At 46.1% G+C, this 16,430-nt stretch overlaps 1 protein-coding gene across 9 annotated transcripts in view; it reads left to right on the forward strand.

Moving 5' to 3' along the window:
- WWC2 (WW and C2 domain containing 2) overlaps positions 1 to 16,430 on the forward strand; it is a 208,144-nt gene that overhangs the window by 84,914 nt on the left and 106,800 nt on the right. For 6 of the 9 annotated variants that reach the window (XM_042982920.1, XM_042982914.1, XM_042982915.1 and 3 more), the window contains one exon: positions 16,025 to 16,134. The exons of 1 other annotated variant lie outside the window; for it this stretch is intronic. In XM_042982920.1, the coding sequence (XP_042838854.1) occupies positions 16,025 to 16,134 (110 nt within the window). Of the gene's footprint in view, positions 1 to 1,236; positions 1,297 to 1,974; positions 2,016 to 16,024; positions 16,135 to 16,430 lie in introns of those variants that run through there. 2 more of the 9 variants (XM_042982916.1, XM_042982917.1) reach the window with 2 other exon arrangements.

Below are 16,430 nucleotides of genomic sequence, written 5' to 3' on the forward strand. Positions count from 1 at the left end.
GACAGGGCGGGGATCTGCTGAAACAACACAAGCTTCCCGTGACGAACAGTATGCCATGCGTTGGCTTTGTCCCTACATGGAACAACGTCCGTAGACGTAAACTATAAATAGTCAAAACCAGAGGGTAGGAGTGAAGCACCAGATCCGTCCCCGCAAGTCACCAGGGCTTTTAATTCTCGGAATTCTCCAGCCTTGAAACCAGCGGCCTGCTCGTGGTGGCGGCCAGAACCCGGCCCGCCGTAGCTGTGCCCTCCGTCCCACAGCCACCGGGCTCGGGGCTGCAGAGCCAGAACCCCCCCCCCCCACCAGGCACCTCGGCCTGAAGTCACCTTCCCCTGAGGAGCTGCCCTCCTGCGAGCCTGTGGGTAGCTGTGCAGCGTGCAGTGCCTTCTGGAATATTCAGTCCGGTGTTGCTTTTAGATACAGTTCGAGTGTCCATCAGTCCTGGACTGTGCCGAAAAGGCTAAATAAACCGCGATCTAAACCTGTCAAAAATGAGATGGCAAAGGAAAGGTCCCAAGTTACATTGTTGAATGAGTAAAGGGAAATGCAGAATGACACCTGCAGTGTATTATTTATGTTAACGCTGCGAATGGTTTTCTAGCTATGTGCAGAGACGGATCTGGAAGGATACGCACCGCACCGGTAAGAGTGGGCGCTTCCGAGGAGAGGGGTGTGGGGGCCCCGGCGAGAGCCGGCCGTCGAGGGAGGTGGAGACAGTGAGCCGTGCGGGTGGAGGCTGCGTCTGGAGGCTGAGCCTGCAGGATTTCTGATGGATTGATTGGGGGGGGGGGGGGGCGGGGCATCAGGAGCTGTGACTCCAGCATCTGGGTTGAAGATCATGGCATTTTCCAAGATGGGGAGTCTCAGGGAAGGAGTGCGGTTGGGGGTCAGGGGTTATGTTTCATGGGAGTTAAACATTCCGTGTGGCTATGAACCCCCCCCCCCATGGAATTATCAGGTAGATGTTGGCTCTGATATGCAGTATCGCCACGGAGAGGTGTGGCTAGAAATCACTCACTCACTCGTTTTCTCTAACATCTGTTGAGCCAGTGCCGTGCTACGCGCTCAGAAAAAAAAAACCGGGAGGGACTTAGTGAACAGAATAGACAAGTGAACTAGAAAAATATAAACAGTGCGGAAAATGACCAGTCTGAATGGGAAAACCAGTTCCCAAACTGGAGCTCACCCAGTGCAATTAAACGGCCCAGCCTCGGGGGCAGGAAGGCTTGCCTGGGAAGAAGATGCTTTCTGAATGAATGACCTCTTAAGGAAGTTGGATTTTAAAGGACAAGGGTAAGGAGAAACTGGGGAAGGAGAGAGCACTGGAAAAGGGGAGGGAGGGAGGGTGTCCAGGCCGAGGGAGCTGCACATGGCACACGAAAGCACGTTTCTGCTGCCTGTGTATCAGGCTCACGGTTTTTTGCTTCTTGTGGACTCACTGAGGATTTCAGCAGTCGGTGAAGCAGGCATCTGAAGTGCAGATGTCCTGCTTCCAGGCAAGCGAGGTCGTGTAGGACCGCCACCCTCTGCCAGCCGGCAGACATCGTGATTTTCTGGTGTTAATGAGGTTAATAAGCGAATACCTTCTTGGTCCGAGCTGGTTTTTCCTCCTTCTCTCATGTTTTGCGTTTGTGGCCCACGGTGCCAGTAGCTTGTGCCAACCGCGTCGTGAAACTTGGCCCTTCACGCCGAGCTTGAAGTCTGATCATTTTTTTTTTTCCTCTCGCAGACGCTAGGTTTGTTTGCACATGTTTATAGCAGCCTTATTCACACTGGCAGAAACAGTCCCAAAGTCTGTAAAGCCGTGAGCGCATACAAAACGTGGTACATCCATACAATAGAATGCTATTTTGCAAGAAAGGGAACAGATTCTTGACACGCACACAGCAATATGGATGAACCTCAAAAAAACCCAAACGACGTGCTGAATAAAAGGACAGGCACAAGAAGCCACACGCCGTAGGACTCCGTTTAGGTGAAATTCCAGAAAAGCAAATGTGTAGAGACAGAAGGTAAATTGGTGGTTGCCCGGGGCAGGGGGTAGGGATCAGGGGGTGACTGCACCTAGGCACAAGGGATCTTCGGGGATTGGTGGGAACGTGCTAAACTTAGCTTGCATGGTGTTTCTAACTCCATAGATTTACTCAAAATCTCTGATTTGTACGCTTAAGCGACGGGCAGGCTTTATGGTGCAGAAGTTACATTCCAGTAACGCTGTTTTTTTTCTTTAATTTTTTTTAATGTTTGTTTATTTTTGAGACAGAGAGAGACAGAGCATGAACGGGGGAGGGTCAGGAGAGAGGGAGACACAGAATCCGAAGCAGGCTCCAGGCTCCGAGCTGTGAGCACACAGCCCGACACGGGGCTCGAACTCACGGACTGTGAGATCAGGACCTGAGACGAAGTCGGACGCTCAACCAACTGAGCCACCCAGGCGCCCCTCCAGTAACGCTGTTAAACAGTACCGACAACAGCTGGGCTTGGGGTTACGAGGTCTCGGCACGAGCAGTGGCAGCTCCCCGCAGTCAGGTGGCAGGAGAGCACGGTAGTGAAGGCCTGGTCAGCGTGTGGAGGAGAGGCCGTCCCCGTGTCGCCTCTGCCTGCCGGGTTTCCCGGCTGCCGAGATTCCTTCCCTTGTAACAAACATGGGGTCGGTGGGACATAAGCCGGAGAGCTGGGTGCTTCGGTCCGTGGAGAGTCTGATACGGTGTTAAGAGGATTACCTTGTGTTCGGCCGAACGGCCTCCCTCGTGTTAATTCAGTGATTTTCTGGTCGTACGACAAACAGGCACACACTCGGGGATGGGTTTTCAAAGCAAACACTTAGCGATCACGGGGCGAGAATTTTAGGCCAGGCCTACATCTAGAGGGCAGCCGGTCACCAGTCATCTGTGGAGAAACCACTGGGGGATGGACGAGACCCATGCCTCACACATCCTGTAAGTCCGGAGCTTGGAGGAGACGTTCGGTCAATATTTGGTGACCCGATGCACGCGTGAACGAAATGTTCCTCTGTGGGGAGTTTCTCATTACTTCCTATTGGCAGGAATGAAACGATCAGAGAGTGAACTGGGGCTTTTTCCCTCTTCCGGTGGAAGTCCGTTTTCTAAGCCTTCTCTTTGCCATCTGCTTTTGTCTGGTTGACTGTGGGCACGTCCCAAGCAAGGCCTCGTCTGGCTCATCGATCTCTTCCAGCATCCCATCCCCCTGTGGAAATTTGGGTCCATATTTTACCTGTGTGTCCCTCTGCCACCTCACACATGGCATATCTTAAACTAATTCCCGATGACTTTGCTTACCCATCCTGATCTCGCTCTACTCAAAGCACAGAATCGGAGACCTGCTCCGTCAACCTCTTTCGTGTGCAGGGAGCGCTTTGTTTCCGTAACACTCCAGCACTTCTTTATCCAGCTTCCACTTCCAAATACCCATGGCCGGGAACTCTGCATTTACTAGGAGGCTTTTCTCCTCCCCGGCAGCCTCAGATGCTACTCTCACCTTCCCTAGACAGCCCTCCCGTCTGCCACCATGTTGGTTTCCTTTCTCCTTGTTAATTGCCGTTGCTTACGACGTGATGGTAAAATGGAACCTTGAGATGTTTCAGCGTCTCTCCAGTCCAGGGCGTCTCATCCTGTAGCAGGCATCGGAGGCAGGTGCAGGGTGCGGCCCCACCCTCCGAGTTCCTGACTTCGTGGTTTGAGGGGAGGGGGTCGATCACTTGCATTTCTAATAAGTCACCAGATGATGCTAACGCTGTTGGTTCGGGGACCACTGCTTCACTCTGTTCAGTGCGCTGCCGTTAGGTTCACTTTCCTAAATTAAAATCTGTCCCTGTTATGCCAGCTCCTTGCTGGGGGTCTTCCATTGGTCTGGGACCAGGTTTCCCAAGGTGGGGGTAGTAGAACAGGGACATCACATTAGTCATATTATTTTTCTATTTTAACTTTTCTTTCAGCTCTTCCAGTCAGGTAAAGGAGAAAGTCTGTCTGGCGCTAATATGACTTCAGCACCTTTCTGATTCTCATTAATTGCCTTTCCAACAAAGAGAGCAACCTGTAAGCTTAACGTCTCTTGTCAGCAGCTCTTTACAATTTCTCGTATGATTGTGTTCTCATTGTATTTATTTTCAATGGCAAGTGTTAAAGGACCACAATTTGAAACACTGGATGTAGAAATGGAACCCGGAAGTCTTGAAGAATTTTTGTGTATCTTTTGTTCTAGTTGGTTTCGTACTTCAGTTTCATTTATCCCATGCGATTCTTTTGATTTATCTGAATTAACTTTTTTTGGAAGGATGATCTGGGACCTAGCTTTTTTCCCCTAACTGGCCATCCAATTTTCCCAACACTTTTATCTTATTTTATTTTTAATGTTTACTTATTTTTGAGAGAGAGAGAGCGTGTGAGCGGAGAAGGGACAGAGAGAGAGGGAGACACAGAACTCAAAGCAAGCTCCAGGCTCTGAGCTGTCAGCACAGAGCCCGACGCGGGGCTTGAACCCACGAACTGCGAGATCGTGACCTGAGCTGAAGTCGCACGCTTAACTGACTAAGCCACCCAGGTGCCCTCCCAACACTTTTAAATAATCAGTCTTACTATACTCATCGTAAACAAAGTTCACGGACAAGTAATATCCGTGGGAAAAAAATATTTGCAACTTGACAAAGGATTAACGCCAGCATATATCACAGGTTGCTACAAATCAATAAGAAGGGCAGACCGCACAGTTTCAAAAAGGTCAATTTAGGGACTCCTGGGTGGCTCAGTCAGTTGAGCGTCCAAGTCTTGATTTTGGCTCAGGTTTTGATCCCAGTCGTGGGATTGAACCCTGCATCAGGTTTAAATTCTCTCTCTCTCTTTCTTCCTCTGCTCCTCTCTCCTGTCCTTGGTCTCTCTCTCTCTCTCTCTCTCTCTCTCTCGCAAATTAAAAAGAAAAGAGCAATTCACAAAGGAAGCAAATAAACATATAGAAAAGTGACAGGGGCACCTGGGTGGCTCAGTTGGTTAAGCGTACAACTTCAGCTGAGGTCATTATCTCAGGGCTTGTGAGTTCAAGCCCCACATCTGGCTCACTGCTGAAAGCACAGAGCTCGCTTCAGAGTCTGTTGCCCTCTCTCTCACTGCCCGCCCCCCGTCCCCATAAAAATAAACAGTTTTTTTTAATGTAAAAAAAAAAGAGAGAGGAAAAAAATAAAAGTTACAAACCTTACTAATAATTATTAGATTCCTCCCCTTACGACCATATCGGGGTAATGGCGCTCACTTCTATTGTGGATGGATGCAAATTGGTAATGCCCACGTGGAGGAGAGTAGGTATCAGAATTAAAAAATTTAAATGATGGGGCACCTAGGTGGCTCAGTCGGTTTAGCGTCCGACTCTTGATTTTGGCTCAGATCATGATCCCAGGGTCATGGGATCGAACCCTGTGTCGGGCTCTGCACTGACAGTACGGAATCGGCTTGGCATTCTCTGTCTCCCTGTCTCTCTACCATTCCTGTGTGCACGCTTTCACTCTCTCCCAAAATAAATAAGTGAACATTAACAAAAATTCCAATGGTAATATGTCTTTAACATCTCTCTAATGCACATTGACACTTTTGAATTTTACAAGTAGGCACGTTCTTTGACTCATTGTCAGAAATTTATTCTAAAAAATACTCTGAGAGCTAAAATATTTACAAGTATGTTCATTGAAGCATTAATTCCTCTCGAAGGAAGTTGAAACTGATGTCTGTTAATTAGTGATTAGTCAAATAATGGGCCGTAATCCATTCTGTGTATGTAGATATTAGAAGATTGAGGTCAACCTGTAGCGACGATCATTGAAAGGTTTCTAACTTGTATTGCAAACTAAAGTCCTAGAAAATGCACACAGTATGAGCCTGTTTGTATGTTTGATAATCGCATGTGGATTTATAGATGGACTGAAAAGAACCAACGTATTGGAATATAGATCATTGTATAGGGAAATGAAGGCAGGACTTTAATAATAGTTTATTCTATTTTATATATTTTTCATAATGAGAATATATTAGTTGCGTTTTTTAAGGCAAGGCTCAAAACTGTAGTGTCTGTATAGTTTATTTAGTTTAACACCAATCTAGTAAAAATGTGCATAATATTGTATGTGCTTCCGTATATGGGTGCATACGTTTATTTAAGAAAAACAGCCTGGAATGAAACCGCTTGTTACCTGGGGTTATCCCTATGTAATAAGGTGTTAGGGATTAAAAAACATCTTCCTAATTACTTAGTTGTTGTTGTGTTTTTTAAAGTTTATTTATTTATTTTGAGAGAGAGAGTGCAAGGGAGGGACAGAGAGAGAGAGAGAATGAGAATCCCACGCAGGCTCCATACTGTCAGCGAAGAGCCTGAGGCAGGACTTGAACCCACGAACCGTGAGATCATGCCTGAGCCGAAATCAAGAGTTAGGCGCTCAACCAGCTAAGCTGCCCAGGAGCCCCCTAGTTCCTTAGCTTTTGATCAAATGAGTGCAGGATCATTGCAACCATTCGGGAAGCCTCTTGAAGGAAGAGGACGAATCCAGCAAGGTTCTAGCCATCCAGAGGGGTGTGCTGTGGGTCCCTTCTTTGTTGCTCTGGGGACAGCACATCCTCCAGAGTAAGTCCTTCAGCGTCTTGCAGTCTTGTCTGGGATGGAGTCCGTGGTGGTTGTCCTGTCTGAGCGGGAGGCAGGAGGACGGGGCAGTCTTGGTGGTGGGTTTGTTTGTTGGGATAACAATCTGTTAAGCCCTCTTCCTCTCGCCCGCATTCCCGACTTCCCGCATTCCCTTCTTTACCCACATAGCCACTTAAAATCTCAAGCTGTTTTCCAAAACCAAGTAATCCAGTGGGCAAACATTTCTTGACACTTAGGACACAGAAGAGGTTCAGGTTAAAGTGTGTTGACCACCCTGTTTTCTTCCGTAGGGTCAGATACTTGGTAAAAAATTGCCGAATTATTGAAACACCTGCAATAAGTTCTCTTACCTCTCTGCAACGAAGAATGTGTTTTCCGTTTAGCTGTTCATTTGTGGTGCACAATGTAATTATAATAGGCTAAAATAAGTTACAGGGCCAGAGATTTTGGGGGCCGTATTGAAAGATTTTTCTCCTAGCCTGTCCCATAGTTAACTCTCACCTTATTATCGACTGTTCATCCGCATAGTCATCAACTATCACCTAAATACTAACCTTCATCTTGCTCACAGTAAATGCATTTACTGTTACATTTATATACATTGAAAATTAAAAACAAACCAACAACAGCCCTTCCGTAATTGTTTTCATTCCTTTCCAGTTCTTTCCTTCTAACCTGCGTCCATTCAGTCAGCATGGATTACGAGCTGGCTACGTATGAAGTGGACATGATGCCAGGAATGCAGAGAAGAGAGCGGGGGCCGTGCCTCTGAGAAGCTCAGAGAACAGGCTGGTGGGGGGGGAGAGCAGGCCGTCAGCCGCCTTAGATGGCAGCCGAGCCTGTGTTGGAGTGGTCCTCTGGGACAGGAGTCAGGGGGACTGGATAAGAATGGCATTCCTAGGGTAAATGGAGTCAGCATTTCAATGGTTTTTTTTGATACTGCCAAGTTGTCTCTTAAAAGGAATGTATCAAGTTGCGAAATTACCAGCAACAAATGAAAGTAACTGATTCCTCACATCCTCGCCAGAACTGCGTTTCATTAAGACAAAGCAAAACAAAAACATAAACTTGATACCCTCATAGGCTGCAAATTAAATCAAGCCTCGTTGTTGTTTTCTTTGGCGCTTCTTTTTATTATTAGTGAAGTTACGCATTTTCACGCATTTTTATTACTTAACTTCCTCTTGTGAAAATACCTTACTCACTTGGAGTCTTTGCATTGTTATGACTCGTTCCTATTTACAAAAAAATAGTTTATTGAGGTTCGGTTCACACACCACATAATTAACCGCTTTAAAGCGAACAGTTCAGTGGCGTTGACGACAACTCCCAGGGTTGTGCAAGCGCTATCTCTGTCTGATTCCAGAACGTTTCTACCCTTCCAGAGTCTCTGTCCGCTCACTCCTCCCCCTAGCTCCCGACAACTCCTCCCGTACTTTCTATCCGTGTGGATTTGTCTGTGCTGGGTACTTCATATGCCTAGAATCATATCATATGTGGCCTTTTGGGTCTGGCCTTACTTAGCATCGTATTTTGGAGGCCATCCGCACGGTAGCGTGCATAGGCACTTCCTTCCTTTTTATGGCGGGATAACAACACTGCGTTGCATGTACAGACCGCACGTCGTATATCCATTCATCCACTGATGCACGTTTGAGGTGTGGCCACTTCTTGGCTCCTGTAAATAGTGCTTCCGTGAACATGCATGTACACGTAATTGCTTGGGTACCTGTTGTAAGTTCTTTTGGGCGTGCACTCAGGAGCAGAAATGCGGGGTCATAGGGTAATTCCGTGTTGAACTCTTTGAGAAAGTGCCAGACTTTCCTGCAGAGGCTACACCATTTTACCTGCCCGCCCACGAGGTACGGGGTTCCCCTTTCTCCACCTCCGTACCAGCACTTTCTATGTTGGGGGTGTTGCTGCTGTTGTCTTACTCATAGCCATCCTGGTGGGATGAACTGGTACCTCATCATGTTAATTTATTTTCATTTTCCTGATGACTACCGATGTTGAGTACTTGTTACTATTTTGTTGTATGCAGGTGAGAAAATGAAAGAAAAAGGAAAGCCTGCTTTCAAAGAACTTATTTTAAAATTGTTTCAGTGTTCCTTGAGAGAAAAAATGCTTACTTAAAATTAAATGAAGTGGCCCTAATCTGAGAATTATTAAGCCATTAATTCCATAGTTTTCGTAATACGGGTATTTATGAAGCACAGGCTTTTGCCTCCAGTTTCAGTTCTTTATAAAACATTTTTTAAAATTTTATTTACTTATTTTGAGAGAGAGAGAGAGAGAGAGAGAGAGAGAGAACAAGTGGGGGAGGGACAGAGAGGAGGAGGAGGGGAGAGAGAGAGAGAGAGAACAAGTGGGGGAGGGACAGAGAGGAGGAGGAGGGGAGAGAGAGAGAGAGAGAGAGAGAAAATCTCAAGCAGGCTCCACACTGTCAGCGCACAGCCTGGTGTGGGGCTTGAACTCACGAGCCATAAGATCATGACCTGAGCTGAGACCAAGAGTCAGAGGCTTAACCAACTGAGCCACCCAGGCTCCCCTCCAGCTTCATTTTTAAATGGAGTTTGTCTTCATTTCTCCATCACCTGGGTGGATTAGGGGTGTGATTTTGTGGTTTAACTGGTGGTTCTCAAAGTATGGTCCAGGGACCACGGCGTCACATCACACGGGGACTTGTAAGAATCGCAGATTTCCAGACCCCAGCTCCCCAACTACTGAGGCAGAAACTCTGAGGGTGGGCCCAGCAACCTGTTTTAATAAGCCTTTCAGATGAGTTGGATGTACACGTAGGTTTGAGAGTCACTGCTCTAAACCCGCACTTTCAGTCTGAGCTTACATTAAAGAGCTCCTGTTGGAAATGTAATCCACGATTTTGACCTTCTAGGCACCAACTTTTTTCAGTTAAAATAGGCAGACAGTATAATCAATTCAGGCGAACCAGTTTATAACTTCCTGTTTCAGAATGGCGTGTATAAATCATATAGTTGTATGTAGAAATTGCAATTCAGGGGCGCCAGAGTGGGTCAGTTGGTTAAGTGTCCGACTCTCGATTTCAGCTCAGGTCATGATCTCTCATGGTTGTGGGACTGAGGCTCCACATCTGGCTTAGTGCAGAGTACAGAGCCTTCTTGGGATTCTCTCTCTCTCTCTCTCTCTCTCTCTCTGAAAAAAAAAAAAGGAAACTTCAATGGAGTCTACACATCATGTAAAAAAGATAAGTATCTTTTAAAAGCTACTTTTGATTTTTGGGCAAGTCTTTAAAGAATGTGAGAGTTGTGTGTCCTTGATCTGCCTCTTTCCTGCTCTCTGTGATTGGACTTTACCTTCTACTCCCTTCAGAGCCTCTGGTGAAGGTGGCTGGCGTGAAGGCCCGTGTAGGGGAGCTCGCGACCATTACCTCCTTACAGGAGCCACTCGGGCGGTGATTAGGGCCGCAGGGTACTCCTGTGCCCCTCGATGCTGCTTCAGCGTCCAGGCCCTTCTCCTCTCCCTCCAGAGCTTTTTAAAGGGGTCCCTCCCTTGCCACTTCTTCCAGAAGCTGGAGGAGAGTCACGTGCAGATAGCATATGAACAGAGGAATGCATGCTTTAGAAAACAACAGTTACGGCCACATACTGCATGGCACAGCAGATGGCTGGAAACGGCAGAAGTTGACTAGAAGAGGTGTATGTTACCCAGTCGTGTGCTTACTGGATCATAAGTAAAATTTTTTCCTATACGGGCTATTCATTTTTTGTTTCTAGTTTTGTTTTTTTAATGTTTATTTTTGAGAGAGAGAGAGAGAGAGACAGAGCATGAGCAGGGGAGGGCCAGAGAGAGAGAGAGAGGGAGACACAGAATCAGAAGCAGGCTCCTGGGCTGACAGCTCAGAGCCTGATTGACGCGGGGCTCGAACTCACGAACTGCGAGATCATGACCTGAGCTGAAGTCAGACGCTTAACCAAGTTGAGCCACCCAGGTGCCCCCTACACAGGCTATTCAAATGCAACAATACTTGTATCTACTTTGCAGAGTTTTATGAGGATTTAACGTGCTCATTCATGTGTATTGACGCATGTGTGTGGCACGTGGTAAACAGGGAGTGTTTTGTATTTTTAGTGTAATTACTGTACGTAAAAGTCAGCTTCTTTTTACATAGCATATTCTAAGCTTCGACATTTTTGCAGATGATGTAGCTGAGTCCCCAAACCAACAGCATAAGCAGTGTGCTTTTTCCAAGGTGAATTACCCACAAATGCTGCCTTTCGGTAGTATATTCATGAAGCAGCTATAGTAGGGGTTACGTCTAAGGGAGGCGATAGGGCCTCCTAAAGTCCTCCATGGATTTCAGATCTCTAGGTTGGAATGAATAAATGATTAGGAAGTGAATGTCAAAGAGGAACCAGAAGATTTGAGGCAAGGCTTTTTTAGGGTGGAGGGATTGGATATGTTTGTAGGCTGCCGGGAGGAAAAAATGAACTCTAAGAGGGGAGATCCATACTTGATAATCATTGATGGGACGTGATTGCAGAGCAGGGAGAATGGGGTGGATTACGGACTGACGATTGGCAGGCTTTTGAGAAGAGAAGGAATTATGAGCGCGCTGAAGGGAACCAGGCATTTGGGTTCTAGGAGAGCAGGTTTGGGAAACAAGACTGTTGTGTTCAAATAGTTGAAAGCCCATCACGTGGAAGAGGGATTACACTACTTCTCTTTGGTACCAAGGGATGCCAAAGGGATCAAAGGGATACCAAAGGGATAAAGCATGCACCAGTGGGTAAAAGTTACAGGAAGACCAGACCCTGGGCCGACACAGGGAAGGACTGTCTGGGAGCCCGGGCAGGTGCAAAGAGTACTTGAACTCAGTCTGAAGAAATGGGCTGGTTGGGCTGCCCAGTTACACGCCTTCCCAGCTTTGAGACGTTGGGCGAGCCATTGATATCACGGAGCCCCGGTCTCTTCCTTGACCCGGTGTACCGGGCTCAGCACTGTCCCTGTCTGTGGTTCTATCTAATATGACTCCTTTTGAAGAATCCTTGTGAATTTCCACAGAGACACAGAGTTAACCTTCTTACCCTCTTCTGACTTGGTTTGTCCAGTTTCTCTTAAGAGTCATTTGCTCGGGACGCCTGGGTGGCTCAGTCAGTTAAGCCTCCGATTCTCGACTGCGGCTCAGGTTATGATCTTAACGGTTCATGGATTCAAGCCCCGTGTTGGGCTCCGTGCTGCAGCGTGGAGCCTGCTTGGGATGCTCCCTCTCCCTCTCTCCCTCTCTGCCCCTCCCCTGCTTCTCTCTCTCAAAATAAGTAAATAAAGATTTAAAAAAAAAAAAGTTGTTTGCTTCTTGCTGCCCCTCTTCACGCCTTCCTGTCATTCCCCTCTTTCTGTCCCTTTGCTGCTTCCCCGGACTAGCAGAGGGGCCTAATCAACATCATTATAAATTAAAATTAGAAAAAATGTTGCCCTTCTTTCGAAATCCAAATCGTGAACCACATCCTTACTTCTTCCCTGTTGTTTCAGAGCAGTTCAGCAGTGTTAACGTGGACAGATTCTGCAGTGATCACAGACCGCTCACAATACGAACTCTGCTTTGAGTTAGCTCAGCAATGGCCACAGCAGATGCTATGAAGTAAAAATAACTGTTAAGACCTTTATTAACATTCAGACCAAACTATGCACTTGGGGGACTTGAATTGTGGCAAGAGTTCTGTTAACCTGAGAATGGTTTTCTCTGTCCAGTGCCTTTTCTTTTAGTGCAGTGAGTACAAACTCCGTTCTGCTTTTGTGCTTGCTCACACGCAGTGTTCAGCGTCACATAATTGTCAATATTTAGTCTGTGTGGCGTCTCATGTCATAGGACAGGTATCCACGATTGACAGTAAATACTAACCGACGGCTCATGTACGGGGAAGACATACTGCCCGCAGAGAGGGGAAATACCACGCGAAGTTCAAATTTCGTATGTCAACGTTGGCACGGTGCCACAGTAAATTGCCATTTTCTTCACATTAGTCACGGTGCAAAAGAAGTCTGTTTTTCAAGCAAAGAGTAGTCTCTGGAATGTAGCATAAAGACTCTTGTTAGTTTCAGGCTTTTTGCATGATGTTGCTCCTTTGTGAGGAACCAACAACAACAACAACAACAAAACTCCATCGATATTCACTTCCTCAACATCAGAGAAAGATTGAATGTTTCAGAGATTCCTTGTCCAAAACAAGACGAAGAAGTTTGGAAACTAATCAACATTTCCGCTTTACTGTGTTTGTTCTAAGTCATATTGTTTCTGATTTTGGAATGCACCTGTGACTTCTTTTTGTTTTGTGTTAACTTCTTACTGTGCCATAGTAATATGTTCCCATTATCAGGATAACAGCATAATTGAGTGCTTAATTCTGTTTGGTATCTGAGAATGTCATTCTATTTGTATCTTGTAATTCGGGTAAGGATTACATTCCAAAATTTTGAAATTTACAAATATGTATTTAATGGTTTTACTTACTGATAGAGTGCGGAGAAAAGATAGCTATCTATCCAGGTACAGAATGTAAAGCATCTGATTGATTTTTCAAGTAACACTGCAAATAACTTTTATGTTAAAATTCCCGAGGATGGAAACGTCTGAATTTTTAACTGAGCTCATAATTACATGTGTACCTATAGATGTAATTCTAGTCTTAGAACAGTGACAGTTAATAAAATGCTTATTATCTACTGAACAATTAATAGGAGAAACTGGATTATTTCCAAGTGTAGTCAAATTACCATAACTTGTAATCATAACCCATGTTCTGAAGCTTTTGTGACTTTTCATTCTTGGAGTGATAAATATATTCCTATCCCCCTCATGCTTAAACATGTTGATTTGGTACCAGGATAAAATTTGTGTAATACCACTCTTTTGTCATTTCTGGGTCTTATTCATTTCTTTAGGATGTGTGTGCGTTTTAGACGGCATTGATAAAAGGGGTTAGGTAAAGAGAACAGAATAATATGCAAGGTAACTTGGCCAAGGGGCTTTATCTAATAATCCGCTTTATCAAGGTAGACAGAGATCAGTCTTACAATGGGTGAAGACAAGGCCACTTCCTATGGTATGGAGATTTTTTGATACAGTATCTAATTCCTTGGTCACTTTTCCTGGGCGGTTTATGATCTGAGATGGAATTTAAGCACAGCTCCAAGAGCACAGTTTTTTTGACTCAGATGGGGTTCAGATTGACTCCAGGTTTGCAGAGGAAATATGGCGAGTTGCCATATTCGGGCACGTTGCCCGAGGCTCACTTCACTAACGTATAATGTCTAATGTATATTGAAGCTCACCGTTTGTCAAGCATTATGCTAGTCGGGTCTCATTTAAACCTCGTAATCCACCCACCTTGAAAGGAAGATTGAGAAACGGGTTTTTTAAGGTTAACAACCTGCCGTAGGTTGTATAGCAAGTAGGTGGCAGACAAGGAATTTGACCCATGTCTCTGGTGCCAGATTTCAAGCTCTTACCTCCTGAGCTAGTGGTTCCCAGATTTTCCATAACTGCCTGGAGAGTTCGATGAAACATGCATTGCTGGGCCCTAGAGTTTCTGATTCTCTAGGCCTCTGCTAGGGCCCAGGAATTTGTCCTTTCTGACCGGTGCCTGCACGTTGATGCTGCTAGTCGTGAGGGCTATACTTTGAGAACCAGAGTCTGACTCCGTCCCTCTGAAGAACGAATGAGAGAACTCACGTGTTGTGCTGGTATTGATAATCTCTAACCTTTGTTGACCGTTTACCATGTCCTCAACAGTGTCCTAATTTCATTCCTTTTTTATCTCACCTCAATCTTAGGAGGCGGTTAAATTGCAGGGAGAGGATAAGGGAGTGTGGTCACCGCTTGGAAGAGAAGGAAACTGAGGTAGATAGAGGCTCCCAGTAAGGTGGCCTCGTAGTGAATCAGTGACACAGCTGGTTGTTCTCATTATGACTTCGGCCAGCTGACCTGGTTTCAAAGAACTGTGTCCCTGGAGCTCTGTCCGGATGCAGATTTCATGCTATAGGAGCATTGAGAGGAAAGGAGGCACTCCCTCCGTTTCATCCGTTGGTATTTTATGTCCTTGGAGGAGGCTCCTGTAGGCCAGGCCTGGGAAGAAAGGGTCTCCCTCCTGCTCATATTGTTCCTGAAGGGCGTTCTGAAGGGTGCAGACGACACAGTTTGTTACTCTGATGACCGATGAGGTTCTGGAAACGAGCTCCGTTTCAGTTGAGCTCTGACATGGTTGATATTCGCGAGCGCGGATAAAAGGGACTCCGGGTGATTTTGTGTGTAGGCCTTGTGCTGGTGTTGCTAATACATTAAATCAGAAGGTGTGCCAACTCATGTTGGCCACCCAGGAACGGGGCATTCGCTAGTCTGTAGGGTTAGCCTGCCCATGGGTGGACCGACAGCCAAGGAGAAGCTCAGAATCAAAAAGGAAGGAAGTGAGAGAGAAAGATCAACCCGCGATCAGGTTTGAAACCTGCTTAAGAAATTGTAAGTTTCCCCATTCATTTTGAAGCTTAAAGAGAAAGTGTAAGGCAGTTTCAAAAGGTGACATCACATCGATACGTAAATACCTTGTGCGTTTGCATTAAAATTCATGTTGAGTGACTGTTATGTAGAAGATACTTACAAAAAGGAAATAAACTTGTCCCTCCCATCAAGGAGAACTCATAGCGGACCTCACAACCAAGGAAATGTTCCGTTAATTTATGTAGGAGCCTCTAAATCTAAAGTTAGCGTGGGCTGATGCATACTTTGTCTTGGGGTTGCTGGTATGGTGATTTCCACGATGCCAGCATTTGAATCCTGAGACAAAATCGTCTTCGTACTGAGATAGCCATTTAGCCCTAGAGCTAGAGCCTAGGGCCCAGGCGTCCTTACTGTCAGCTTGGAATGGTCTTATTCAGGGCACTTGGGTGGCTCCGTCAATTAAGCGGCCCAGGTCATGATCTCACGGTCGCCCTGGGCCTGGAGCCTGCTTCGGATTCTCTCTCTCCTCCCTCTGTCCTCCCCTGCTCGCTTGCAGGTGCGTGTGTGCACTCGCTCTCTTTTCCTCAAAATAAAATAAAATAAAATAAAAATAAAATAAAATAAAATAGTCCGTATTTATTTTTTGTATGGATTTACCGCCCAGTCTGAAGCTGTGAACTTTGAAAAGGATGTTATGACTTACTGCTCCTTTTCTGGATGTCCGTCTCTGTATTTTACCCTTGTTTTTCCCCTTTGAGATTCCAGACACAGCGGTGCCCACTCTAGATACAATCAAGAACAGCAGGGAAGTGCGGCCTAGACATGTCTTCCCTTGTGGGGAGGGTAACTAAATGTTGACACACGTGGTTTGACGGAAAGAATCACCTGTACGTGTATTCTGGTTTGTTGTAGGTTAACGAAGCCCTTGTCGTTTGCCGATTGTGTTGGGGATGAACTTCCGTGGGGATGGGAAGCAGGGTTTGACCCACAGATTGGTGTCTACTACATCGATCACGTCAACAGTAAGTTTTCCATTTTGGTAAAAGTAAACATAGCAGAACAGTGATCCCCCCCGCCCCCCCCCCCCATCTAGAATCATGCAAAAGCATCAACCCTCTACAAAGTGAACTTCTTTATTGTAAACCCCACTTTGTCAGTGACTAACATTAACACGTGTGCCTGTTTTGCAAGCTGGGGCACGTATAGAATTGGGCTTATGGGGGCAGAGACAGAGAAACGAATCTGTCTGTCCGTGTACGTGTCTACCTGGTAGGAGGGGAGTTTCTCGAGCACAGGTCTAGAGGCCTGTGGAGACCAT

The sequence above is a fragment of the Panthera tigris genome, chromosome B1 (assembly GCF_018350195.1).
Source record: "Panthera tigris isolate Pti1 chromosome B1, P.tigris_Pti1_mat1.1, whole genome shotgun sequence".
NCBI classification, from domain to species: Eukaryota; Metazoa; Chordata; class Mammalia; order Carnivora; family Felidae; genus Panthera; species Panthera tigris.